A 26,682-nucleotide genomic window follows, 5' to 3' on the forward strand; every position below is an offset into this window, starting at 1 on the left:
CCTTTTCTCAGTGTCAAGGATTTCCGCCCCCCCCCCCCCCCCCGTTTGTATCTTCCCCAAGAGGGAATCCCCACCAGCTGGGGATGGGGCTTTCCCCACTCTGCCATCAGAAGGCTGAAGCCAGAGCTCAGCTGGTGATGGGTGGGAGCTGGTGGTGCTGGCCAAGCAGGTGGAGAAGGTCCTTTCCCCGAGGGTAGTGGCACCTCATCAGTGTGCAGGGGACAGTGTTCCCCCTTGGTGGCCCCCTGAAGAAGGAAGACAGGGTGCAGCTGGTGACCGCCAGATGCTGCATGGACACAGAGTTAGGACTTTTCTGCAGAGGACACTTGTACTGCTACAAGCGAAGTAGGAATTTAAACAGCTAAAGTTAACCTGGAGGAGCCTGTTCTCTGGATCTGCTCCCCGAGGGGGAGGCAGCTGCCAACGTGCTGGATCCTGCTACAGCGACACCCGTGTAAAGCCAGCGCGGCTCCATGGAGTGACTCCTGCTTTATACTGTGTAACTCAGCGCAGGGATTGGCCTGTGCCCGGTTCACTCTCCAGTTGTGCCCAGAGCAGGGCTGCAGCCTGGGGCCAGAGCAGAAGCCCTGACAGCACCGGGGGCACAGGCTTGGCCCCTCCACCCCTTCTCTGTGCTGCTCAGGTGTCACAAAGTAGATTCCAGGCTGTGTGGCCAGCTGGGGACCCTCCAGGCCAGAGGGACTCATCAGTGCTGTTTATAGCTAGGCCCAGGACACCCCGCACAGTCTCTGGCCAGGGGCTGCAAAGGGGAGAGATCCAGGGAGCATGGGTCGGCCATGCCCCACCAGTGCCAGCTGCCATGCCCCACCAGTGCCAACCATCCTGGGGGTGCCATGGCTGGGCCCCAGGTTACTGCTTTCTCACCCTCAGGGAGCCCACTGGGCCCAGGATCAGGGGGCATCAAAGTGGCACAGATTCACGTTTGCCCCCAGCCCCTTCCGTTTCTGCCCTGAGCATCTGTCAGCAAGTGGCAAGGATCAGGGGCTAGGACCCTAGGAAACGCTCCCCAGAGCGGCAGGCGGCTGTGGGGTGTCAGTTCAGTTCCATCAGGGTTCGGGATTTACCACTCCTCTCTGGCGTCCATGGGGATCTCCTCCCTCTGCCCCCCAGGGACCCAGCCAGACTCTAGGCCTCCTTCTGGCACAGGGTTTGGGGCTGTCAGGCGACCCTTTTAGTGCGAGGCTCTGATGCCTCTAGGTTCCTGTTGAACGGGCGCATTCCCCCACCCTGTCCTGGGGGCTGACCTGCTCATCCAGAGCACACTCAGCTGATGCTTGTTTATTTCTGCTCTGTCTATTTCTTACCATGGAGTTACCACTGCAGGACACAGTCACTTTTCTTAGCGTTGTGACTTCCCCTAGTGATTCCTCCTCCTCGTCCTCTGACGCCCCCGTGGCTGGAGGTGAGGGCACCTCTGCTTTCCTTTGTGCCCGGGGAGTGTTGCCAGTAGGGTGACCAGATGTCCTGATTTTATAGAAACAGTCCTGATTTTGGGGTCTTTTTCTTATATAGGCTCCTATTACCCCCACACCCATCCTGATTTTTCACACTTGCTGCCTGGTCACACTAGTTGCCAGGGGCTTTGATGGGGCCAAGATCTGGCCTACTACCCAGAGCCCATTTGTCTCCTCAGCCACATTTTCATCAATCCCCATTGCTGGGTACCTTACTCCAAGGCCATTCATTTAGTACCTGCAGCGACACCATATTTAGCTTTGCCTAACTGAAGGCATCTCCCGATTCATGGTGTTATGGCAGCACCAGCTGAGATCAGGACCCCATTGTGCTGGGTCCAGACATAGAGCAAGAGATGGCACCTGCATCAGTGAGTGGACAGCCTGAATAGGCAGAGACATGATGGGCACAGCAAACAGACTTCCCCAGGGTCAAAGTTGCCAACCCTCCCAGTTTGTCCTGGAGTCTCCAGGAATTAAAGATTATTCTTTCATTAAAGATTATGTCAGGCGATAATTCCTCCAGGAATACGTCCAACCAAAATTGGCAACCCTAGGTCACACAGCTGCTCAGTGGCAGAGCCAGTAAAAAATCCAGTTCCCCTGAGTCCCAGTGCAGTCCAGCATCTCGTATATCGGACCATTCTGCCTCTTGAGCAGCTCATTCCAGCCCCCCGTCCCATTCAGACTCTTGGTTTTTGATGGTCCCAAGTAGATGCAGTGTGGAATTGTTTGCAGGTGGCAATGAAATTGTGGCGCAACAGCCGGGCAACTGATTGACTCTCCTCTCCAGCAGGTAACATTGCAATGTTCCCATCTGTGCAGCCCATTGATATTTTGGTGATGACGTCCCCTGGTTTATCCCTCGCCTGATCCTAGTCTCTGGACTCCCTCAGTTTACCCAGTCTAGATACATCTCCATTTGCATGAGCAGAAGGTTCTGGCTTGGCAAACTAGAATCTCTCTTTCTTAGGTATGTAAATAGACACTATTATTGGAGTGTCTGAGCATGTCACAGTCTTAAATGTCTGTATCCCTGCAGCAGCTGGACAGAATCTCAGCTTAATGCTCCACATTATTTACATGGCCTGATGTGTATCAGTGCATAGTTCTGAGGAGCTATTTTTTCTGGCCTGTTTAATTAAGGAGAACCCCTCCCATTTACCCCATCCCTGTTGTGTCCTTTGTCCCCCAGTGTCTGTGTGATGGGGAAGCGACCCCCTGCCAACACCACTGTCTTTCTTTGCTGATACAATAAAGTCCGGTGTTTTCTAACATGTCCCAGTGCTGCTGCTGATGTTAGTAGGAAATGTCCCCCCACTATCTGAGCAGGGATGGGCCTTGTCACCATGGTGTAACTATGGAGATCCAAGATATGGCCATATCATCGTGGTGTTACTGTGCAGACTCTAGGATGGACCATATCACTGTGGCGTCACCATGGAGACCAAGGATGGACCATGCCACCATGGCATGTCCATGCAGACAATTCCCCTTCCCCATTACATTGGGTGGGAGCTGGAATATATATTTTTTCCTTTCTCCCCCAGCCATAGGCTGATGCGGGGATGAGTTCTCCCTTCCCAGCTATGGGCAGAGGAGGACCCAGCCTGTGACCAGGGGCTCTGGCAGTAGACGGGAAAGAACATCTGCTCGGGACTGCAGAGGGGCTCTGGAACAGGGCCGGAAAGGCTGGAATATCTGGGTCCATCATCAGCTCACAAGCCCAGCTCCCCTCTGCCCGAGCTCGGTGGCAGAGATTTGCCCTGCCGTGAGATGCCATAGGTGGGTTAGGGATGAAAGGCCTCTGAGGAGCTGGATGCTGCATTGTCATCATCCCTTTGCTGCCTGACCTGGTGGAGGCCAGTCTAGGCACAAAGACACCCCCGGCTTTGTTGCTTCTCTGACATAATGGCCAGGGAGCTCTGGATTATTCATGCTGAGGATATCCAGGGACTGATGTGCCAAACTGGCAGTGCAGGGCCAATGTCAGAATCTGGAGAGGGAGAAACTGCAGGTGTTGCTAGAGTCATGCCCTGTGTTTCCCCAGTCTGAATAATCCAGACATCCCTGGGCTGGGATATTCAATAAACCTCACAGTTTCCGCAACATAGATGCTTTCTCTCTGTCTCTCTCTCTCTCATTATATGGGGAACAAGTAGCGGTGCTGTTAGTCAAGCTTGCCCTACTGTTCCCAGGTCCTTCCACGTTTGGGGCTGTAATGGGGGGCAGTTGAGAGGGCTGCCTGGCCTGCTCCCCTCCCCAGCTCCGCTGCCAAGGGCCTGCCCTGCCCGAGGAGAGGCCTCTGAGAATGTGAGTGACCTCAGCTGGAGAGCCTGGCCATCCATTCCCCACCTCCGGGGCCCCCTGAGCTGGCACATGCCCCTCAGTCATGATCCTTCAAAGCCCTCGGGGAAAACATTGTTGGGACTTTCCCTCCATTCTGCGGCCTTGGGAAACTCTCCAACACTTGCAGCCTCTGGTGCCCCGAGATGACAGGGAGACCAGATGGCTGGTCACTTGGCAGTGTTCCCAGCCCGGCCGACCCTGGGGAGGGGTATGGAACTTCGCATTGCCCCGTGGAGACCTGGAAATTGGGTAAGGGTCCCTGGACACCCAGTGGGGCATTGCCTTTCATGGCTCACCAGTGAGCACCAGTCCTGGCCTCCCCACCCACCAGTGTCTGGGGGGCCCTTCCTCCTCCTCCTCCTTTGATGACCCCTGGCTAGGCTGAGCCAAGGGATCCAGAGCTTGGCATGACTTCACATTGCCCTGGTTGGGAAATGGAGAACTCAGCCAGCACTGACCCCGCTCAGGAGCTTGCCCCCTGCCCAGACTTCCTGGAGAAGGAAGAGAGAAGAACAGCAATGGGACACCTGAAGTGTTTAATCTGTTGATTTCTAAGCCAGTCTCATTGTTCTCGGGGATCCGACTCCTGGTGTTCGGAGACTCAGAATTGGTCGTGCTGCATATGAGGCATTTTCTATTCTGTGCACCAAACTCAGCACTGGGACAAATCTCCAAAGCCTCCAAGTGAGGCCCTCTGCAAAGCCTCTGCATTTCCCATCCCAGCCTCCCCATAAGAGGGGGTAAAACTCAGGTGGTCTGTGAGATCAAGGAGACCCCGGCCCCTTCCCCACAACACTGCTGGGGGTAGGGGCAGCATGGAAATAGCACACTGATGTATCACTCCCAGCTGGCATCTCTCAGGAATTTGCTTCCTCACCCTCCCCACTTCACTGCACTCCGCTGTCAGTGCACCGTGCCTTGGAAACTCAGAGCTAGCTTCTGCCCCCCCAGCTTGGAGTTGGCCGTCCCCGGGCGAGATCCTTTGTAGTGCACCGAGTGCTGATTGCACTGAGTGACTGAGCACTGTGTCTTCCAGAAGGGGGTTTGCCCTCGTTTCCCCTTACAGTCAGCCAGTGTGTACAGACTGGACTGAGGGCAGAGGGGGTACCCTGCTAGCTAGATTCAGCAAAGCAACTCGCCAGAGGGAGCATCCCGCACCTGTTCCCCCCTGGGGAAAGTGGCAGGGTTTTACTACAGTAGCTTGATGTGCACGCTCTTGTGCCTCGGAAAAGCATGGACTGGAAGACAATTCAATGCAGCTCAGACTTACTGAGTCCAGGCAGGATTTAGTTGCTGTGGTTGTCAGCTCATCCTAATTTCCCTCGCCCTGTTGGAATTTCAGTGGGTTTGTTCTGCCCAATATCTCATGTGACCTTGGACCTAAGACAGTAGTAAGGAAACCCTACTGCCTGTTAAGGAGATTGAAGGATGAGATGAGGATGATAGGACAGGAAGTCCCACCCACCTGTCACAGGAAGTCCCACCCTCCTCCATGCCACTGGAAGTCCCGCCTTAACTGAAAATGACGATATCACAGAAAATGATGTTATGCACTGTTCTTTGTCTCCCAACCTCCAACACAGCTACAGACCTTACTGAGACTTTAATAAATAGATGTTCAACCTCTCTCGCTGAAAAATGTAGAGCAGGCAGCTTAGTTTTGTTGAATCAAGAATGAAGAAAACACAGCAAATGATTTCACAGGGCAGAGCTTTGAAGCAATTTAGATTTAGGGCACTGCTCTGTATGGCACCCTCTCTGTGTGGATATGACAGGTGCTCTCGCTCTCACTCACACTCACACCCTTAATAATAGAAAGGCCAGAGCATGTCCCAGTTAATAGGCAAGACTTCCTTCTCCAGAGGGAATCAGTCTCAGGTCCCTGGAATGTTGGTTTGAAAGGGGAAGGACTTCTGCCTGTACTTTTATGTTTATGGCGATGATCTGAGCTTTTTCCACCTTATGGTGTCTCCTCTGGGCAAATCAGGTGCGAAGTATGCCCAGAATACAGTCAACACGGCCCAATCCTGTTGAAGGGAGGCAGACTTTGGGCCAATATCAGTTTAGAAGGGTCCTGCTTAACCCTGAAGTGTTCTTAAAATATTCATTGTTGCAAACCACATGCAGGGTGGCTATGTGAACCTCAAAGATATCAAAAAGAAAGGCAAGACCAGTTCTGAAAAAGCTTCCACAGCCTGGCCTAAGGGTTAAGCAGCCGTGTGCTAACATCTGGCCTTCTCAAAAGGAAAAGGGGCCTGCAGACCATGAATATAACTTGTGGTAGACATTTTTAAACTCCTCTTCATGCATCCATCCCCATTCTTAATAATAAAGGTGGACAGGTGACAGCAGATGTCACAGCTTTGCTTTGCAAACAAGAGAAGTGGAGAAGTCAGTAGGATGACCAGATGTCCTGATTTTACAGGGATCGTCCCGATTTTTGGGTCTTTTTCTTATATAGGCTCCTATTACCTTCTACCCACTGTCCCGATTTTTCACATTTGCTGTCTGGTCACCCTAGAAGTCAGTGGCTGTTACAGGCTAGCTGGGTAAAAGATTACACAACTTGTTTCTTCAAGTAGTTTCTCTCTTAACAGAAAATTGACTTTAAAGGTTGTCAAAATAAATTCCATCTGCAATAGAATTAATTGACGTCTATAGCAGGTCTGTAGTCTCAGTCTCACCTAGTCCCTCACCGCAACCTTTTGATTGAGGTGTTATTTCAGAATTCTTTAGTCCAAAAGGGGTAAATTACATCAAATAAACTTTTCCCAGAGTAGCTATCATTTCCTGTATTGCTAACAGAAAGAAAAACAAGGTGACATTCAGTATTACAATGAACCCTGTGTAAAGTTGTGGCCTACGCTAAACCAGGGGAGTTCAGTGAGTTCATTTTACAGGGGGGTTCTGCCATATGTGTTGGTGGAAGGGGTCTCCCATCATATGGGAAGGTTTGTGTCATGAGAAAAAGCAACTGTTCTCTACTTGCACAGGAGGCAGAGGAGATGTGGTGCAGATGCACACGACACAAGAGCACAACGCAGAAATAAAAGCTTGCAATCAGGATTCAACCTGCATGTATCCTGCTTACACCCCCTCTCTCTGCCTGGAGGTTGAGGCAGCTCCCAGAGTCTATTCCCTGTTCTGTTACGGTCTCTAGGTCAGAACCCTAGAGAGCCATGTAGGAATAACAGGGAGATGCAGGTTTGCCCCTCAGCTACTGCCTGGCACCAGGGGAGGCCAAAGGGAAAAGACAGAAATGCCCCAAACATTGTTAGGAAGAACCAAAACCAAACCAATTGTTTCTGGGGGCAGTTTGTGCATTAATGGTGCCATGGAAAGAGATGGGGTCTGTGATGTCCTAGCCCCCCAGCGTTGTCAGTGTTGTCACGGGGATGAGGACAGGGAGCAGAAAGTGGGGCGGGAGAAGAGGGAGTACATGGGCGCATTGGGACTGTGGGGGGATGGCTAGGGGCTGATCCTAGGGGCGCAGGAGGGTTTTGGAGATGGAATGAAAGCAGGTTGATAGCAAATATCAATGGAGAATGGGCTTTTCCTAGGCCTGTGGGAAGTTTAAAGGGGTCTGTTTGAGGTGATTGCCATTGGGAGAGGGGGCGCGGTACCTGCTCCTCAAGCCCCCAGCCTCCTATATGAGAAAAGCAAAGGCTGTTTCAAAAGTTATGGACTCTTAGCCATAGATGGCAGGTCCAGTTCTTACTAGAGTCCACAGAAAGAGTCATCAGCGTCAATGGGAGGTGGACCAGGTGCTTAAACAGTAAGACCCCAGTAGCTGCAATCGCATTTGCAGTTTCTACTGTTACCCAAAATTCTAGACAGCCTCTCACCCCTCCGTGTGTCTGTTACCGACAGTGTCTTGTTAGCCTGGGACAGGGACAAGCTCCCAGGGAATTAGTATCCAAGAACCTTCCTTCTCCTAAGTCCTTCAAAACAGGGAAATCCAGGAGCTCCAGGCCAGAAAGCCCAGCAGCTTCACATCCATTAGATCCACAGCTTGGAGCGGAGAGTGAAGAACAGGGCGGGTTCAGCGCAAACAGATCAAGCAGAGCTGGGGGGCAGCCCAGCTTCTTTTCTGAACCCCAGCGGGGATCTGGGCCTTGGTGATCAGAAGGGAAAGGTTAGTGCAGTGGGTCCCACCTTCTTCACACCGTAGCCCCTTTCCATCTAGCCAAGATCCTGCTCCCCACAGCAATATGGGGAGGGTAGGCTGGGGCAGTGCCCTGGCGTTTGTTCTGTTATGGTGCCCCCCAGGCGGAGAGCTTCAGGCTATTGCATTTAACCCCCTGGCATGCCTTATCCTCTCCCAGGTACCATGGGGAGGGGAGAGCAGGTAAATCAGTAAAGGAACCCCTGAGCTCGGACACCAGCCTGACTCTGGTCTCCATCACTCTGGCACCCAGGAGAAGGGAGCTGCCCAGTGCCTGGTGAGAGCAAGAGCAGATTCAGCCCTGTGGTCACTGCCATCCCACTTCTGGCACCAATGGGTTGCAGCCAGTCTGGCCATGGGACCAGTGCTCCAGCCCTGCCTGGGAAAAGCTCCCTCTGATTGGCTCCCTTTGCCACTGCCCTGCCTCCTGGGAAGAGCAGCCAATCAGGGATGCTGCAGGAAGCAGCCAGAGCTCTGCTCTGCCCCCTTCGCCTCTCCAGAGCCAAAGGGGTTTTGGGGTGGGGTGGGGAGCATCCTGTATCATTCGCACAGGTGAGGAGGGGGAAGGATGGAGCAGAACAAGCCCACAAGCTCAGAGTGGGCCTGTTCCCTCTTCCCCACGCCCCTCCTGTAAGCAGGGGTCAGTCCACTCCCTGATTCCCTCCTCCATTGCATCCTGACAGCATCCTTGGTTTTCCATAGTAACACCAGGTTGTCCTGCACTACCCTTGTGTTTTCATAGTGACACCACATTGCCCTGCACCATCCTTGGATCTCCATAGTGACACCACGGCAACAAGGCCCATCCTTGCTCAGAAATGGGGGGACATTTCCTACTCACATCAGCGGCAGCACTGGGACATGTTAGAAAACACTAGATTTTATTGTGTCTGCAGAGAGTGACAGTGGCTTTGGCCAGCTGCCCCATCACATGTTCAGTGGGGGGGGGGGAAGGACACAGAAGGGATGAAGGGAATGGAAGGGGTTTTTTTCACATAAATTAACAGGACTAGAAAAATAAATCAGCTAAACCATACACTGGTACGTCAGTGCATATAAATAATGTAGCGTGTGAAACTGAGATCGTGTCCAGCTGCTGCTGTCTCAGACCCAGAGACCAAGTTTCTTTAAGGAGTTTTTCTGGTTTTCTTTGTACGTCTTGAACCATTCTGCGCTGGGATCGACACAGACTTCCTTCCCCCTCTGCAGCATCACGCTGTGAATAGAGAGAGAAAGGGCCATGAGGCAGGTTCCCTTAGGCATGGGGCAGAGATGCACAGGGACTCTGATCACGGCTCACATAGCTGTGGGGTCAGGGCAGTGACTGTGAGAGTGCTGGGAATGAAGGTGCTTGTCCCTGAAACAGTCTGGTTCTGGAGTGAAATCGGTTCTCTTGAACGCAGGAGGCTGACAGAGCTGCCCGGGCCCAGGCATGGTGCTGTGGAGCTGCTGCTGTGGGCACTTGGCTCCTCCAGCTTTGACAACACACCTCAATCCGGACATGCAACATCTTGTCCTATTGCAATCTGTGCCCCCCTCCCCCTATCCCCACTCCGACTGGTCAATACACCATGATCTTGGCCTGCAGCACTCCCAGCTACTCCAGCACAGCCCCCACCAGCTTTGTCAATGCACTGCTGTCCTAGGCTGGGGTATCCCCTGCCAGTCCAATTCTGGGCTCGCGCACGACTCAGTGCACTCAAGTCCTAAGATCGGTGCTGCTGACCTCTCTGCCAAGACACCTTGATCTTGATTTGCAGGCATCCAGAGCTGGGGCAAACAGAGCTGTTTGGGATCATCTTTCACTACAGCATCGGAACTGATTGAGCCAGGCAGAGACATTCATTGACAGTGACATCTACCCCTCCTCTTGCTTTACAATTAATCTATTGCTCCTTTCCAATGTCCTTTTCTAGAGGAATCTCATCAGTTCACATTGACTGTGAGACCCCACGGCTATCTGCTAATGTGCAACAACACTGGCAGTTCACACACACAGTACAAATAGCAAGAGGAACACATCTCATGGTGCACTGTGCTTCTTTCTGGTTACATGTGTTATTCGGTTTTGATCTCCAGTAACTCTTTGGGCAGTAACAGATGATTTACCCAATGTATTTAGGGCTGGGCTACATAGAAAGTTGCAGCAATTGACCTGATTTAGGGAAACCAGTGCAAATATCTGTAGATGCTCTCATGAAAGTGTCGTGTTGCAAGTTGATTAGGAACAAGTTTTGATGGAAACTAGAATAAGCATTCAGAATAAGAATTCTGTTTAACAGAATTGGTTTAAATCAGACCTTTAATGAAATGGGTGGAACTTTCCATGTAGACCAGCCTTAGTAATGAAATCCCAGCATAGAAACCATTATTAACCCCTTGCTGCAAAGGGGTATATTCGAGAGCTCGCTCTGCGTGTGAATCATCAAGTGGCGGATTAGGTACAACATGAGCAGCTCCCGGAAAGGACTTTTCTGTGGTGTTTACTGGATCAGATGGAGTTACAGACACAAGAGAAAAGAAAAGCATCAAGCCTGTGCGTCTGCCACCCTGTGAAACTTACATCACGGCCTGACGGGAGCATCTCCGACCTGTGGGTCTGTCACTCCGGATCAGTTGCGGGGAGATTGGTTTTTTGACAAAATTGCTTGCATAACAGCATGTGTTGCGTTTCCTATCAACTGAAAAGAAGAAAGGAAGCTGCGTGAGTTCTCATACGCTGGATAATAGCGAAGAACTGGGGAGACAGGATTAATCATGTGTAATAGTGACTTCAGTGGTGCTGGGGAGCGGCCAAACCTGTCTCTGGGGGTCAGGAGGGAATTATCTGATGCTCCCATTGATACCCCCAAGATTGGGTTCATTGATGTTTTGCACCGGAGGGTTTCTGCCTGTCACTGCTGCTGAAATATTGCAATTATGATATTCCCAGCTTTGCCACTGAATCACTGTCGATCTCATTGTTTAGCTGTTTGCCTCTCTGTGTCTCACTTTCCCCACTGGTAGCATGGGGACAAGGATGTTAACACCTCTGCCGGGGGTGGGGGCGGTGGTTTGCAGGGGTTAATTAATTTATGTTGATTGTAGCAACCTGCATGGAACTTGGAGGGAGGAGCACAGTTTGCAGGAGGCTGCAGGAAGCCAGTCTGTGTGCACATGGCTTGAATGCTCCTTGCTGTTGCAGGATCTCGGTGATAGAGATCTCTTAATAGAGAACCAGCTTCGTTTTAGAAACAGGGAGTCCTTTCATGTTACCCAGCACTCGGGACACGAAACATCAGCACAGCCTTTCAGGCCCTCGGATGAAATGTGATCGGTTTCTCAGCACTGGTGTTTGGGTTAGTTCGGATCCCAAAGCATGGGTGTAGTGGGGTGATCACCCCGCTCAGGTCCAGAGGGGTTAAAAACAGCCCTGAGAGGGGGCTGTGGCTGGAGAAAGCAGCTTTTAGGCTGGGCTGATTGTGGGAAGTGGCTGCAGCTGGGGCCATGACCCAATCAGGCCCAGCTGGTCCCTATAAGAGGCAGTGGGCCAGGTGCCCAGTCAGTCTTCCTCTGGCTGTAGAGGGAGAAGGGCCTGGCTGCAGGTAGCTGGACACAGGGTACCTGAGTGGAGCAAGGCTGGGGAAAGGCAGAGGAGCTAAGGACCTCCCACCTGGAAAGCCCCAGGCTACGGCCTAGCATTGGGTTAATAAGTACTGGGGGTTGCAGAGGGCAGCCCAGGGGTAGGCAAAGGCAGCAGGTCCAAACCCAAGCTTGCCAGTGCTGAGTAGGCTGATACTGCAGTCTGCCCCAGGGCGCGGGGCTAGACGATGACTGGCAGTAGCCATATACTGAGGCGAGGTGGGGATAGTGGGTGGGGGTTCCCCAGGGAGGGGAAACCCTAAGACTGAGGAGTTACTGCCAGGAGGCAGTGCCTCAGATAACGGGCACTAGGTCTGGAAGGGATGCAGGGGCCAAGCGGTAGTGGAACACCGGCCTGCAGAGGGCACTCTGGAGGCTGGAGAGCTAATTCCCAGAAGAGACCAACAGGAGGCGCCGCAGGAGTGAGTCTGCACGTCTACAGTGGGACACCTGGACTGGGACTCCCCACGCTCTGCTGTGCCTGAGCTCATGACCATTCCCTGGGCAGGCACTAGAGCAGGGCCAGGAAGCCTTGAGCAACCAGGCTGTGTGGGGAAAGAAGCAGATGAGTGGAACTGAACTATGGGCAGCCTGGGAAATCTCTAGTCTCCCTGACTGTACAGGTGTCCCACAGAACCAATGGGCCAAAGGACTCTGCAGCCCCTTGTGGTTCCAGTCTTGTGCCTAGAACGGGTCAGGAAATTATCTATTTTTTCTAGGGTGACCAGATGTCCAGTTTTCTTCTGGAACACCCGGTTGAAAAGGGATCCTGGCGGCTTCGGTCAGCACTGCTGACTGGGCCATTGACTGTCTGGTTGGCAGCACCTGGAGCACCCTCCCACACCTCAAACCCCTCATCTCCAGCCTCACCCCAGAGCCCACCCCCTTAGCCAAACCCCCCTGCACTCCTAGCCCCAGCCTGCTGAAAGTGAGTGAGAGAGGGGATGGAGTGAGCATTGGGTGGGGCCTTGGAGAAGGGGTGGGGCATGGGCAGGGCCTCAGGAAGGATGGGGCATGGGTTGGGGCAGGGATGTTCTGTTTGGTGCTATTAGAAAGTTGGCAACCCTAATTTTTTCCCAGGGGAAAAAATGAAGCAAAAAGAACCCCCAAAATTATTTTTGTTTAAAAAAAAAATCAAGACATTTGGATCTTCTTTGAAAAATCCCAAAATGAAAACGTTCCCTTTTCTGTTTGTTTGGTTTTTTTTTTTAACGAAAACCTGAAAAATATTGATGAGAACAGAATTTGTTCTGTGAAAAAATCCATTGTGAGGAAAACCATTTGCCAGCCAGTGGTTTTGATGGGCAATTCTCTGCCAGCTCCACACATGGCCAGGCACTTCTGAAAGTAACCGCCCAGGAACTGGCTCTGCTGCCAGCCCCAGGGCTGAGCACCACACCCCAGGTAGCACAAAGCCCGAATCTCCTGTCCATAGATGTGTACTGCAGTTGTAGGGAGGCCAGGGGCATAACTGGAAGGAACTAATGTAACGATTTGACAAAATGGCGCTGCATTTACCAGCTTCAACAGAATTTGGCCATTGAAAATCTACAACTTGCAAAGCAATCTCCAAACCATTCACTGAGATGTTATTTCCCCCTGAACAGCCTGATGTGAAAGCTGAAAATCCATCAGAAGGTGCAGACAGTCCTCTAAATGCCTTCAAAAGCAAATGCCTCAGGAAAACACTATGCGTTAATTGTCATGAATTTACCCCAAAGTTGAAAGTGTGATGAGTTTCCTCAGAGAATTTGACACCCCTTTAAGCTCCAAACTTCTTCAGAAAAGATGGCAATATCTGGAGTGTGGGTGACGAATGAACCAGAGGAATCCATAGAGGGCCTCACTGAACGGGTCCATCCATCAGACACAGCTCAGTGAGGGAAAACGTATGGGCCTTAACAATAGAGGATATGCACAGAGCAGGCCAGGATAGGCAGGGCTCCTGGAGCCTTGTTCTTGCCCTAAGCTATGTCTGGTGAGACAGGAAGGATTCAGATTCAGTTGTACCTAAAGGACCCGAAAGAGATGGGGTGGGAGCATTGTGCTGGGTGCTGCACAGAGCCATGGGCTCCGCGTTCATGATCTAAACTGACAAGACAAAAGGAGAATCGTGAGCTCCATTTCCCAGATGGGGAACGGAGCCACGGCGAGACGAAGGCTGAGGCTTTCACAACTGCCCTGGGGATGCCAGTGCCTATTTTTCACCCTTTAATGGGAATGCCTAAGATGTCCCAGCCCCAGTGACTCAGCTATGGCGCACAGAGTCTGTGGCAGAGCTGGGACCGGACCCAGATCTCCCAGCGCCCAGCCCACTCCCTCATCTCTAAGAGCACCCTTCCTCTGCACTGTGGGTAGCTTTCCTTCCAGATCGCCTTGTCTAAGCTGGGGTCTCGAGGAGAAAGAAAGGGGCTGACCCTCTACTTACAGCTGAACGAGTGGGCTTCCATCCAGAGAGCCACAAGGAGCAGTGTTACAAGGGCTAAGGAGGTGACCTTCATTTCCAGGCGGGCTGTCTCGGGTCTGGCACCAGCAGCAGGCAGATTCTGGCAGGTTGAGGTTGCCGAGAATGGTCTGGCTTCCCCCTCGCTGGCCATGGTATTTTATAGCCCTCAGCAGCGATTCCCATGACGGTGCTGGAATGTCCATGTTGGATAAATACTTATTCCATTCGTTCATTATCATCTATTAATACCTATCTCCCCACGCTCCTGTGGCCGGGGAAACAGAAGAGCAGTGTCACTGGAAAGTCTCTTGCTGATTTGCAGATAAAGAGCCAGCCCTGCACATGCTCACGGGGGAGGACAGAGAGGGGCAGGCAGAGGGTTTTAGATTTAAATTTAGTCACTTGCAAACCACACAGGATGAGGCTCGATTCTCTGCCCGTGTGTTTGCTGAAGGCCTGGGCAGGCCTATTTCAAACACAGCCAGTGACACCGGCCAGCGTGCCTTAGAAATGAGGCATAATCCAGCCCATTTTGTGTGCGAAGGTACATTGCAGGGGAGCTGTCTGCAGATACACTCCCAGGGCCATAGAACCTGAGTGCCTCACAGTCACGAACCAATTTCATCCTCAGCCTCCTGGGAGGCAGGGAAGTCTCAGCCCCATGGTACGCCAGGGGTAGATTAAATGACTTGCCCAAGATTACATAGGGACTCTGTGGCAGAGCCTGAAACTGAGCCCAGCACAGTCCTGGGCCAGCACACCCTGTTATAGCCCATCGAGAGAGGGGATTGAACCAGGGACCTCTTCCACTACACTCACAGGTCTCTATAACTCGCTCTCTAGGCCTGAAACCCTGCAGCGGCAGAAGTAACAGCTTCATTTCCCTGTTAGGCGTCCAGGATGCGGGAGGAGGAGAAAGCCCCACCCCCTTGGGAAGGTGATACCCTCACAATATTTTTGGGGTGCAGGTTAAGCTGTTTAAATGTCCAGGAGCAAAATCCTGCTGTCATTTCATGGTATAAATGCAGTGAAGTGCCATGGACTCCAATGGAGAGACTCCAGATTTACACCCATGTGTCAGCAAGCAGAATCCGGCCACTAAATACCTAGCTGCACACACAGATCCGGTAGGTAGGCATCGAAATGGCCTCCAATGAATGAGACTCTTGTGTACACCAGACAGACGCATGTGGCACGTGTATTGTGAGGCAGTGGGCACCGCTTTAAAGCATTTGAAAACCAGACAGGCCGTTAACCGTTTTGGCTGAATTTTCCCCATGCCGGTTGTCTGCCCCAGGCTGAATTTGATTGGCAAGTCTCTACAAAAACTGTTCTGTCGTTTCCAGTAACAAGGTAGGAGCAAATGAGAGTGTTTTGCCCAGCTGAAAATATTCTAACAACTGCCAGTGAGTTCTCAAGAGGATTGTAACTGAGCTAACCAAGGCCAGGTTTTCACAGAAGGCTCCTCTCTCTGTCCCCAGGGCACCCTCCCACACCCCTACTCTGAGCCCCGTCACTTCGCCATGGGACAGTGACTGACAGACGGTTGCGTTTTTCCAACCTCGTCATCAGAACTGGCTGAAATTTTTTCAATGAAACTCTCCAGAAAAAATCAGCCTGAGGCAGACACTTGGCCTGGGAAATGTATGCCCAAATGGTTAAAGTTTGGGGAAATGCTAAGCAAATGAAAACACGGTCTTTGAATAAAAAGTGTTGGGCAACTTAATAGGTGGCATTTCCAGCTCTGCCTAGATCAGATAGATCCATGGTTCTGGCCCAGCCTGTTCTAGGGGCCACCTTCCCGCAGCTTGGAGCTGTTTGGCGTGGGTCCCTCTCTAGCTGCAGGGACACCGCATGTGTTCGCCTTTCCGTGTGAGGCAGGTCAGTCCCTGTCAGGAAATCTGGCTTCCAGGAAAACGCTGTGGCAAGGTGATATCGGAGCTAAGCCCTGCCCGGCGTCTGGTTGAGACGCCAGAGGAACCGAATGCTGTCCTGGGATAACAAACTCCTGTTCAGAGAGAAAAGCTGGGCCCCTACCTCATCCCTCCCTAGCCCTGTGCCCGGTGTGGCTGTCTCCCCACTAGGCCCTGCTGCTTTCCAGCACCCCAGCAGGGCTCAGCTCAGTTCTCCTGGCACCATGGACAGGGTTTCTCAGTGCAGTGAGGCTGGGCTGGGAACTAGAGGGGGACGGGCTGCAGCCTCCTCCTCAGACACAATCCACCAGCATCCACAGCAGGGAACCTGGCTAGCATCTGCCAGTGAGGATTGCCCTCTCCCAGGGCGTGCTGGCATCCACAGGCACATCCACCGAGCAGCAAGACTCACTGCAGTGAGACTCAGAGCCCGGGTCAGCTGGGTCGAGCTCACGCTGCAGGGAAGAACACAGCAGTATAGACAGTGGATGCAGTGGAGACCTGGCAAGGGGGCAGCAGGGTGTAGGGGTGTGTGTGTGTATGTGTGTGTGTGTGTGTGTACAGCACAGTGTGTGTGTTTGTAGCTGTGTGTGTTCAGCAGCGTGTGTGTGTTTGTGAGTGTGGGTGTGTGTTCAGCACAGTGTGTGTGTTTGTGGGTGTAGGTGTAGAGTGTGGGTGTGTAAAGAACAGTGCGTGTGTTCGTGGATCTGTATGTGTGTGTGTACAGCACAGTGTGTGTGTTTGGGGGCAGATGGGAGTGTGTACAGCACAGTGTGTGGGTTTGTGTTTGTGTGTGTACAGCACAGTATGTCTGTTTGAGGGGTATGTGTGTGTGTGTGTGTGTGTGTGTGTGTGTGTTCAGCCCAGTGTGTGTGTTTGTGGCTGTGTGTGTACAGCATAGTGTGTGTGTTTGAAGGGGGTTGGGAGTGTGTGTGTGTGTACAGCACAGTGTGTGTGTTTGGGAGTAGAGGTGTGTGTGTGTGTATAGCACAGTGTGTGTGTTTGTGTGTGTGTGTATAACACAGTGTGTGTGTTTGGGTGTCGGTGTGTACAACACAGTGTCTGGGTGTGTACAGCACAGTGTGTCTGTGAGTGTACAGCACAGTGTGTGTGTGTGTGTTTGGGGGCAGGTGAGGGTGTGTACAGCACAGTGTGTGTGTTTGTGGCTGTGTTTGTATAGTACAATGTGTGAGTTTGGGGTGGTGCACAGCACACAGTGTGTTTGTGTGTGTTTGTGTTTGTACAGCACAGTGTGTGTGTTTGTGGCGTTTGTACAGCACAGTGTGTGAGTTTGGGGGGGTGTACACCACACCCACACTACAGGGCAGTACCTTACATAGTGAGCAGGCCCCTGTTCCCGCGGATATGCCTGGCGGAAGGGCCGACTCAGTGAGGGTGGAAGATCCTGGGCCCTCAGAGCTAGACAAAGTCTGGGGGGGAGAGGCCAGTAGAGGGGAGCACTGGCGGTTAGGCTAATTTGTATCCCAGTGACACTAGAGACCCACCCGGAGCAGAACCCCATTGCACCGAGTGCCTGGCTAGGTGTTTAGCTCTTGATTGCCCCAGCCCTGGTCAAGCAGCCCCTCCGGGACACTCGTCAGGCTGCTGTGTTTGCGTCCCAACGCTGGACCCAGGTGCTTTGGACATGTTGAGTCTGAGCACAGGCCAGACACTGCTCTGGCTTTGGGTCTTGAGACACGTTCCCAGGGTGCTAATCCTCCATCTAGCACCCCTCTTCTGAGCCCTGAGACTCTTGCCAGCTTCCCCAGCAGCCTCCACACACCCCTCCCAGAGCTCCATCCTGCAGGCACCCGGCAAACAGTTAACCCCTGCAGGGACACACCACGGCTGAAGCAGGCAGAGACCTTGTGTGCAGTTTCTAACACAATCACACTTCACTTTAGACAGCATAAGAGATGTGCAGATCCAAGCAAAATACAAAAAACACCAGTGCGTGGATCCCTGCCTCCCATTTCTCACCACGCAGAGCATTCTTCGGGATTTGAATCTGTGTCCTTTTGGGGTTCCTGCTCCATCCTGGGACTCCATGTCTCCAGGTCAGGCTTCTCTCCCGAACCTTACTGACCCCTTCAGGCAGCTTCCTCTCGCCTCCTCTCAAAGTCAAACAGTTCCCTCTCCCTCCAAGAGCCTGTCGCTTTGTTTCTCTCCTGGTCCCACCATGGGCTCCTCAAAGATTTTACATGCTAGTTCCCCTTCTGGGGACCTTTCACCAACCCCCATCCCTGCAGACAAACTTGGGCCAACTGGTTCCCCCTGCACTTTAAATGGGAGCTATCGGTGCTAATGACTCTCCAATGCTCCTGGTCTGGGAGGGAGGTGACAGATGGCTGGCTCCATAGCCACTGGTGCATTCAATGATACAGCGATTTTACAAACCCACCGGATTCATCAGATCCCCCAAACTGGCACAAACTCTTCATCGATTTCATGGTTTATATATTTGTATATTTTGATACATAAACGAGGAAGACAACAACAATATTGCGAGGCCTTTCCAGAATCAAATGCCCACGTACGCACCCATATGCTTACACGCAGGTACATATGAAGCTTGAAGCATTGTGTTTGACATTTCTTACCCCAGAACGATAACAAAAAGTCAGGGGGACGTGGGATCTGCTCAGGAAGCGTTGTTTAGCTAACAGTGTCTGGCTGGGTGTCTCCCTCACTGGCTTGGCGGGGACATGTTTCACTGAGTCTGCATAGCATGAGGCAACTGTCTGCATCACTGCTCAGGGGTGTGTACTGGGCTGGGTCAGGGTCGCCTATGGGGCTTTGCAGACTAGATGGGACACAGCTCTGGAGAAGAGCCTCAAAGGGGGCGGCTCGTCCCCGGTGGGGAAGGACAAGCGTTCCAGGACATGGCTCTAGGGGAGCTCAGGGGAGTTTGCCCCTTGTGCCAGTCTTAACAGACATGTGTCTTTGGGCTCCTGAACTCCTGCCTGCATCACTGTCCTGAGGGGACAGGCCCTTCCTGTGCTGGTGGCTACCGAGGAGACCGAGAGGTTGTCCCAGGTCCCTGGAAGGAACTCTCCTGCTGGGCCATGGGGAGGAGGAAGGCCTGGTCTAACCAGGCTACAATCTGGGTCTGCAGGGTAGGGCTGGGAATTTTAAAACTGCTGAGGAATCTGGGCACCCTGTTTTCCATGAGAACAGAACATCTGCTCCCCTAGACGGTTTTGCAAAGCACCCCCAAGGAGGTGACCCCGCCGTGGTACAGACACACACTCCATGGGGACCTTGTGGGAAGAGGTGCACTCGTGGGGCTGCTAAACCCAGCTGGAGACGCTGCATCCCAGCAGAGCTGCCAGCAACATCAGGCACCACTTTCTGTGTCCAGAGCCCTCCCCTGAGATGGGCTGAGTCAAAGAGTCGGGAGCAGCTCTCCTGGAGTTTCAGATCCTGCACCCGGGAAGGACAAAAGAAGCAGGTTTCTGTTAAAGGCTTAAAAGTCAAGCTAGCAAGAGATGTTTGCAGCTGTGTGTGTGGGTTACAGAGCTGGGGGCTGGTCTCCAGGATTCTCCCCTCACGGCTCGTCTAGCTGGGGACAGACAGGGAATTTGTCTGGAAGAATCCCTGATATTTCTTCACCCACCGCTTGTCAGGGTTGGCACAGATCTCTTTGCCCTTTCGAGTCTTGAATCTGCAGGAGGAGGAGGAGCTGGGTTAGCGAGGGGCTGTGTTGAGACTGATCACTGTTAGAATGACAGTGGCACCAATTCTCAGAAGGGCTCCGCAGGTGAGATTTTCAAAGGTGCCCAATCAATGGGAGTTGGGGCTCTGCTCCATATGACTTTGAAATGCTCACCCAGGCCCTAAAGCTGGGGCCAGATTGGCCGAAGAGCTTGGAGCATCGGGCGCACATTGCCTGCTGAGCTCACCCAAAAACCCTTCCCCAGCTGTGCGTGCCGAGGCCGAGCCATTGGTGACCTGGCCGCGGGACTGGGTTTTACACCTGAGCCACTTCCCTGACTGCAGTGGGGCGGCTCCTGATTTACACCGGGGGGCGTGAGAGCAGGGTCAGGCCCGGCATAGCTGCAGGAATGTCTGGAGAGGGAACCCATCTCTCCACGGCTGATTGCAGCTGTCTCTGGGAGCAGAGTGCCTGCTGAAATGAGCCTTTAACTCCTTTAAGAGTCACTGCCAGGCTACTCCAGTGTCCTTGTGAGCTACCTCACAGGAAAGCCAGGACCTGGATTCTAAGCACCCTAAATGTCTCCCTCTGCCCCAGTAAAGGCAGCAGGGTTGGTGCTCGTTCAGGGGCTGAGAGCTGGCACTCCCATGGGGCAGGGCTAAATCCAAGTGCAGGGCAGAGGTGGCCTGGGCTGGGACGTCCGAGGGAGTAGCAGGAAAGGCCGGGGACATTTGACTACAGGGAGTCCCAGCATTTGCAAGGAGCCCTCGTCTGTGCAGCTGCATCAGCCGGCTCTGGGGTTAGCTCACGGCATCGATCCCTCCCCTGGTGCAGCCCACATTAATCCCCTCACCCCTCACTGTCACCCTCTCCTCCCTCTGGCCAGCTGTGTTCCTCCCTCTCTCTCTCCCTCCCCTGCATCTCTTTCATCCCCCGGGGCTGGGTGTGTGGAGATACTCACACCACGGCTGGGTAGGAGCACTCGGGGTTGGTGAGGAACCAGCCAACGATGTTGCCTTTCTTGATCCTGCTTGTCTGGAACGTGAAGCAGCACTTGTCCGGTGTGCCAGGGGCCTCTAATGGGGCAGAAAGCAGCTTGGATGAGGGTGAAGTTGCCTAGATGGGACCCCATATCCCCTGAATGGGCCCAGAGCATCTGCCTGAGCTGTTCCTGTCTGGCTGGCTAATTGTGGCCCTAGGTGGCCGTAGCTTGGGTCTCATTCTCCCCTCACTCAGCTCACCCCCAGATAACCCCGCTGGGTTAGCACATTCTCAGCCGGCGTAAATCAGAGCCTGCCCTATTGACCCCAGTGGCCAGAAGAAGTTTGCCCTAGTGAACACTGCGGAGCTAATACACCTCTATGGCAGGGCTCTGCTCTGCCTCGGCCACATGCCTGCCAGCTCGGCTGTCCTGGCAGGATCCTCACTCCTGGGGAAACTGTCAGTGGCTCCTGGATTTGCACAGTCCAGGCAGAGTCTGCAGCTCAGAGCAGCTCCTACCCATAACCTGAGCCTGTTTGAGCCAGAGTCCCCAAGAGGGACCCACCGCCCCATGGTGCCATTGTCACAGAGTCACTCTGCATGTGCAGTGTTCAGAGAGTGGGACCATCTGGCGAGGGGCAATCTGGGAGCCCTGTGTCCTGCCCCCTATATTCCAGCGATGCCCTGACACCTATCCCCATCTTGACGCTGCACTGAGATCTCATGGTGCTCCCTGACCCAGGTCCTGTCTCCCCATGGAGGGGGCACGTGTACTCACTCTGAGCCAGGCTCTGGCAGCAGAACGAAGCCAGCAGGAGAAACGCGCAGACAAACCCAGTTGCCTTTGCCATGGTGAGATGGAGGAGGGTCCTGCTGGGGCCGGTGAGCAGGATTCAGCAGCAGAGGAGCCTTCTGGCTGGATCTGCCTACCCAGGCTGCTTTTATCGGAGTAGACTGCTGTGGGCGGATGGGAAGGGATCCGGCTTCAGCTGCATGCGTGGACGGGGGGGAACCAGCCAAGATCCATTTCTCAGTCCACAGAGAGATGAGGATTTTCTTTCTTTCCCAAATGATCCTGGAGAAGGAGTGATATGTCTTCTCTGCTTCTAGTGCTGGAGGCCCTCCAAACTGTCCTGCAGCCAGGAGCTCGCCTTTTTATTGTCAGTTTAAAGTGTAACCGCAAACATTATCTTCTGCCTGAGCTTTGCTGTTCCTAGGGTTTCTCCCTGCAGGCCGCCTTTGTCCATGCCCCTAGCCTCACGCACTTTTGTGCTCTGGTGTTTGAGCTAAGAGGACCCAACTGGTCTGATGGTTGGTGTGAGTTAGGAGAATGGCTCTGCATTTCTATACAGCGTCCTTGTAGCTTAGGCCCTCTCCAGCTCCCCTAGGCGGAAGAGACCTCACAGGATGTCTGCAAAAGGAAGGAACATAGCTTAGGGCAGGTGCCTGTGCTCCCAAACTCATTAACCCTTGAGTCACCACAGCAAAGCACACCCAGAGAAACACAGGGTTACCAATGATTGTTCCCACCTCTATAACTTCTGACCCCTTGTCATGTCTAGTTGTAAATGTCAGAAATCCCCGAGCTGAATGTGGAGTGTGGAGAACCAGAGATCTGTCTGCGTAGCGACGCTTGTTACCACGTGGATAGTTGTGACTTCGATCCAGCAGGAGTGTGAGCAAAGGCTAGGCCTGGACGCAAGGATGGTCACGCGTGAGAAGAAGCCTCTACCCTGGCAGTAAAGAGTCTCAGGACCCCACACCGTTGTCCACTGATGCAGGGGGAGCTTTGTCGACTTGCACCAGCTGGGTTGGACCCTTGCTGTTCACATGCAGTAACATCTCAGGTGAAGGCAAGTCAGCCTCAACCAAGTCAACCCTGGCCCATCTCACTCGCCTTGGGTGGCACCTGGAGGTTTCCAGTTACCTCTCAGCAGCACTGGGCCAGGCCGCTCACGCCCTCTGAGCCTGCCATGCTGCATCCTGGAGCTCGTTTCGGCCAGGCTTGGGTTAACCAGGTCATGATCAGTGCACTTGCACAGGGCCCTCATCTTGGGGTGGCTACCAATCACTAGAAAAAAAGACAACTGCGCAGAAGTGTACCCCCTTTTGCTCCAGTTTGGCCCCCCTCTCTCTTGGTCATGACAAGGGGCAGGTGAGGGGTGGCTGAGCAGCATGGGGCTATGGGAGTGTATAGGCAGTGGAGCTGGGTGGCTGGGATCAGGAGGAGTTGCTTTAGCCCAGGTTGGGGCCAAAGCGATGAGCTGGGGGGGTGGGGAAGGGCAGAAAGGTGGTAGGTTCTGGGGTGAGTGGGGAGCATGGGGGGGACAATGGGGTGAGGGGTTATGGCCAGTGGGGTTGAGGCATTGAGGGTTGCCTTGAGAGGGCTGTATGTCAGGGCAGTTGGGGTATGCAGGGGCAGTCAGGATAAGTGGGGCTAGTGGAGGGTTGGTGGGTTATATGTGGAGTGGGAGAGGCATTTGGGGGTTTGGGTTGAGGAGAAAGGGGCATTCTGGAGTCATGTGGGGAGGGGTATGTGTAACCTGGGAGGGGCATTCAGGGGTCTGGATGGGGTATATAGGGATCAGGGGCGCTTTGCTGTTTAGTTTACAGATGGTGGGGGTGCCCCATTTCCACAGTGCAGAGGGCCCAACGGTTTTCAATCCAGGCCTGGTTTCAGCCTCACTTCGACAGGAGCCAGGACGGTCAGGAACGAGAGCGAACGAAATGGGGAAGACGTGCGCTGTGGGACAGGAGAAGACGGGACTGTGAAGCTCACACTCCAGGAATTGTTGGCTCAGCCATAGGTCTGGTTCCCTTTCCTTGTTTGCCCAGCATAGGGCTAATGACGGCGCGGCGGTGATGGTGAATTCTGGTGCCTGGCCGTGGTGGCAGCAGATGATACTGATTGGCACTAGCTAACTCCCATAAAACACCCTCCTTGTTCCGCCCAGCGAGGGCCAGAGCCAGCTCTCCCTGAAGTCGGGGCAAGGCCTCCCCTCGACACCTGGGAACAGGCCCCCTGGCTAATCCCCCCTGCACAGCCCCAAGCTTGCAGGTTATCAGATGAAATGTTTCCGTTTCCAATTGCCCAAGCCAGTGACCTTTTCAGAATTTGTCTTTTCAAAGAAAAACTGAAAACGTATTTTTTCAGCAGCGGGAGGGGAAGCCTTCTGCAAACCCAGAAACGTTTCCTTCTTCATGGGAAAATTTCATGGGAACGAACATGTCAAGGCTGAATCCCCACTCTGGCACGTTGAGTGCAGAAGGTGGGGGCTTGCAAGGATTCTAAAAATTAATACTGGCTGCTCCAGGTTGTATTAACCTCCCAAGGTTACAGCTTTTCTCTGACCTTGGCTTGGTAAACACTGCCATCGCTCAAGTTGAAAAACTGCCTCTTGCAAATCCTGGAAACACTCACTTGGGAAGTTTTCCCTGAGGCTCCTCGGCTTTTCCGCCCCTCCCTTGGAGAAGCCAAGAAAGAAACAAGCAAAAGGAAAATCCAGCTTTTGCTACCAGCTAACTGAAAGACATGCACAGACCTTTTAAGACACAAAACCAATCAGGTTCTTCAAAAAGGTAAATTTTTATTAAAAAATAGAAGAACAGAAACAGATCTGGAACATTAGGCTTTGGCTAGGTTTTATAGGGTTTAAACACCAGGAATGGCTCCCTGGGGTCCAGCTTAACATTGCAAAAGAAAACAAAAAATACCTGAGCTTAGCACAGAGGAAATCCACAAGCCAAAATAAAGAAATAAACCTGATCGCGTCTATCTAAACATTCTCTGTCCCAGTGAATCCTGCTAGGGATGAAAGATGATTTGTCATACCTGGTCCAAACTTTACACTGCATTCCTGCTGCCCCGTCTCTTCACCCAGAGAGAACAGCAGAGAGACAAAGGGAAAGCTTCCCCCCTGCATTTTAAAGAGCTCTAGCCTTTCCATTGGCTCTTTTAGTGAGGTGCCCACTCCCTTTCGTTTACCCAGGAGGCTTATTTTTAACCCTTTGCAGGTAAAGCAAACAGAGAACAGACACCAACAACGACTTTTATAGCTAACTGGCTGGCTGGGTGTCTATAAAAAGGAGCTCCCCGCCCCCCCTACACACACTTCATTTATCACAGAACAGAACTCCATTCCCTCTCCAGCTGTAGTGACAACCTCATTCCGGTGGAATGAACCCACTGGATCAAATCTGTGCCTGGTCCATTTATGGACACTTCCTCCCATCAGAAAACCATTGGGATCTATTGTTAGCACATTTCTGTGACCTCCGCAGGACCCTTGAAAATCCCTGATCAGCTCTTTCAATATGAACATGGTGAATTGCATAATTTCTTTGTCTTGGTTTTGTGCGGGGGGCGGGGGGATTGCTAATGATTTTGCAGTTCGTGCTTGTGGGGTCTGGATGGGGTGGGGTATCTACGGGGCGGGGTGAGAGGGGTCTGTATGTCCCTTCCAACCCTGATATTCTATGAAGGGAGACAGACTGATTGAATTAGTCCTGATGTAACTCAGTGACTGTGTTAAGATTGTGCCCGATAAGCAAAAGAAGCCTGGGAACAGGAATATGTCAGACATTAGGCTTAACTGGGGAACAAAATAACAAGGGAGTGGGCTATTCCACCCATCACTCACTTTTGGGGTCCTTACTAACAGAGACTTAAGGAGGAAAATTAGCTAAGGGTTGTTGACTAATGTATTCTGGCTAGCATATAAATCTTTCATATTAATAAAACGTATTATACACTCCATATATTATATTCATATGCATTAAGCACCAATAACTTTAAGCACAAGTATTATGACAGTGATGCAGCCTAAACTGGCCTCGCCCATAATCCTATTCACTTATGCCAAGTATCCCAGAACACCTGCATTTGCTGAAGTGAGCATTTGGCACAAGCAGATGGGAAACTTGCCAAAATCAGGATACATTTATTTTATGTCCTTTGGAAGAGCCCTTAAGGCTGAGTGCCTGGAATATTTGTATCTAAAACAAAGATAATGAAGGAACGGAACCAGGTAGGGACCTGGGACAAACTGATGGGTTGGATTTGAGCGCTGTGTAAAGAGATGTGTAACGTGCGAGATTATATACATAATCCCAGCTGAAACGTGTAACTTGGGGGGCACAACTTCTGCCCAAAGTGAATGTAACATCACTGCACAGGGCAGGTCTTCGGAGACTGGCATCACACAGAATGTTCTTCCTGTACCATATTCATAAACCGGACAGACCCTGGGTATCTGGTGTCTTAAGTCTATTCCATAATGAACCAAAGTGTGGTCGAACAACAGACTCTGTAATATATCTACAGGGAAAATGAACACAACAGTTGCTGATGGAAAGAAGAGGAAGGAGCATGATTCACCACCAGGACTGCCACCCCTGCCGTCTCCTGGGACCCCGGGTTTTACAGTCACTCTTTCGGGCCTTGGACGCCCTGACTCTTGACCAGACTGCACCAGAAAGAGAGATTCAGAGGACAACCCCACCTCCACCAGCTTTGGCTGTATCCCGAACAACTGCTGGGACAGGAGGCTTTGTAACACCTCACCTCCTTCAGGGGTCCCTTTTCATCCCCACTTTCTTTCTTTTCTTCTCTATCCCTCCCCCTTTTTTCCTCCTGTCCAATAAGAGTCTGGCTGAGCCGGTCAAGCCAGTATATTTTGAACACCGCTGTGAGCCTGGGAGCAGTGAGGCAGATGAAAGCAATGTCCTAAACAGCCCGATGCTGGTACGAGTTCGCCAGGTCTGGGACTGGCTGATAGGCTCAATCACCATGCCTGTGCTTTTCCTCAATGAGATTCCAGGTAAACCATCTTGGCTGCTCTTTCCTCTCCCTCTTCTGCTTTTTATCGTTCTCTCTTATAAAATGGGACAAGAGCTCCAGCCCGGCTCAGCTAACATCTCATTTCCCCCCAGCAGGGCAGTTATGACCATCTTTGATACAGCTAAGGGCTGTTTTCCTTCTAAACACTCTCAGCAGCGAAAGGGAAAGAGAATGAGGATGTTGTTAAAACAAAAACCTCATTCAAAACTTTACATTTCAAATGCTTTCATTGGTTTTC

At 52.4% G+C, this 26,682-nt stretch overlaps 2 protein-coding genes across 2 annotated transcripts in view; one reads left to right on the forward strand and one right to left on the reverse strand.

Annotated features, from left to right (window-relative positions):
* The window catches only part of LOC116830268 (E3 ubiquitin-protein ligase TRIM39-like), a 475,516-nt gene that overhangs the window by 228,613 nt on the left and 220,221 nt on the right, over positions 1-26,682 (forward strand). The gene's annotated exons all lie outside the window — the stretch shown is intronic.
* On the reverse strand, positions 18,486-22,785 carry LOC116830263 (C-C motif chemokine 3-like). The gene is made up of 3 exons (XM_032789676.2): positions 21,384-22,785; positions 20,586-20,700; positions 18,486-19,633 (listed from the first exon to the last, which is right to left on the reverse strand). The coding sequence occupies exons 1-3, from the start codon at positions 21,454-21,456 to the stop codon at positions 19,528-19,530; spliced, it is 294 nt and encodes a 97-aa protein (XP_032645567.1). The 5' UTR covers positions 21,457-22,785; the 3' UTR covers positions 18,486-19,527.

This window comes from Chelonoidis abingdonii, chromosome 20 (assembly GCF_003597395.2).
Source record: "Chelonoidis abingdonii isolate Lonesome George chromosome 20, CheloAbing_2.0, whole genome shotgun sequence".
NCBI classification, from domain to species: domain Eukaryota; kingdom Metazoa; phylum Chordata; order Testudines; family Testudinidae; genus Chelonoidis; species Chelonoidis abingdonii.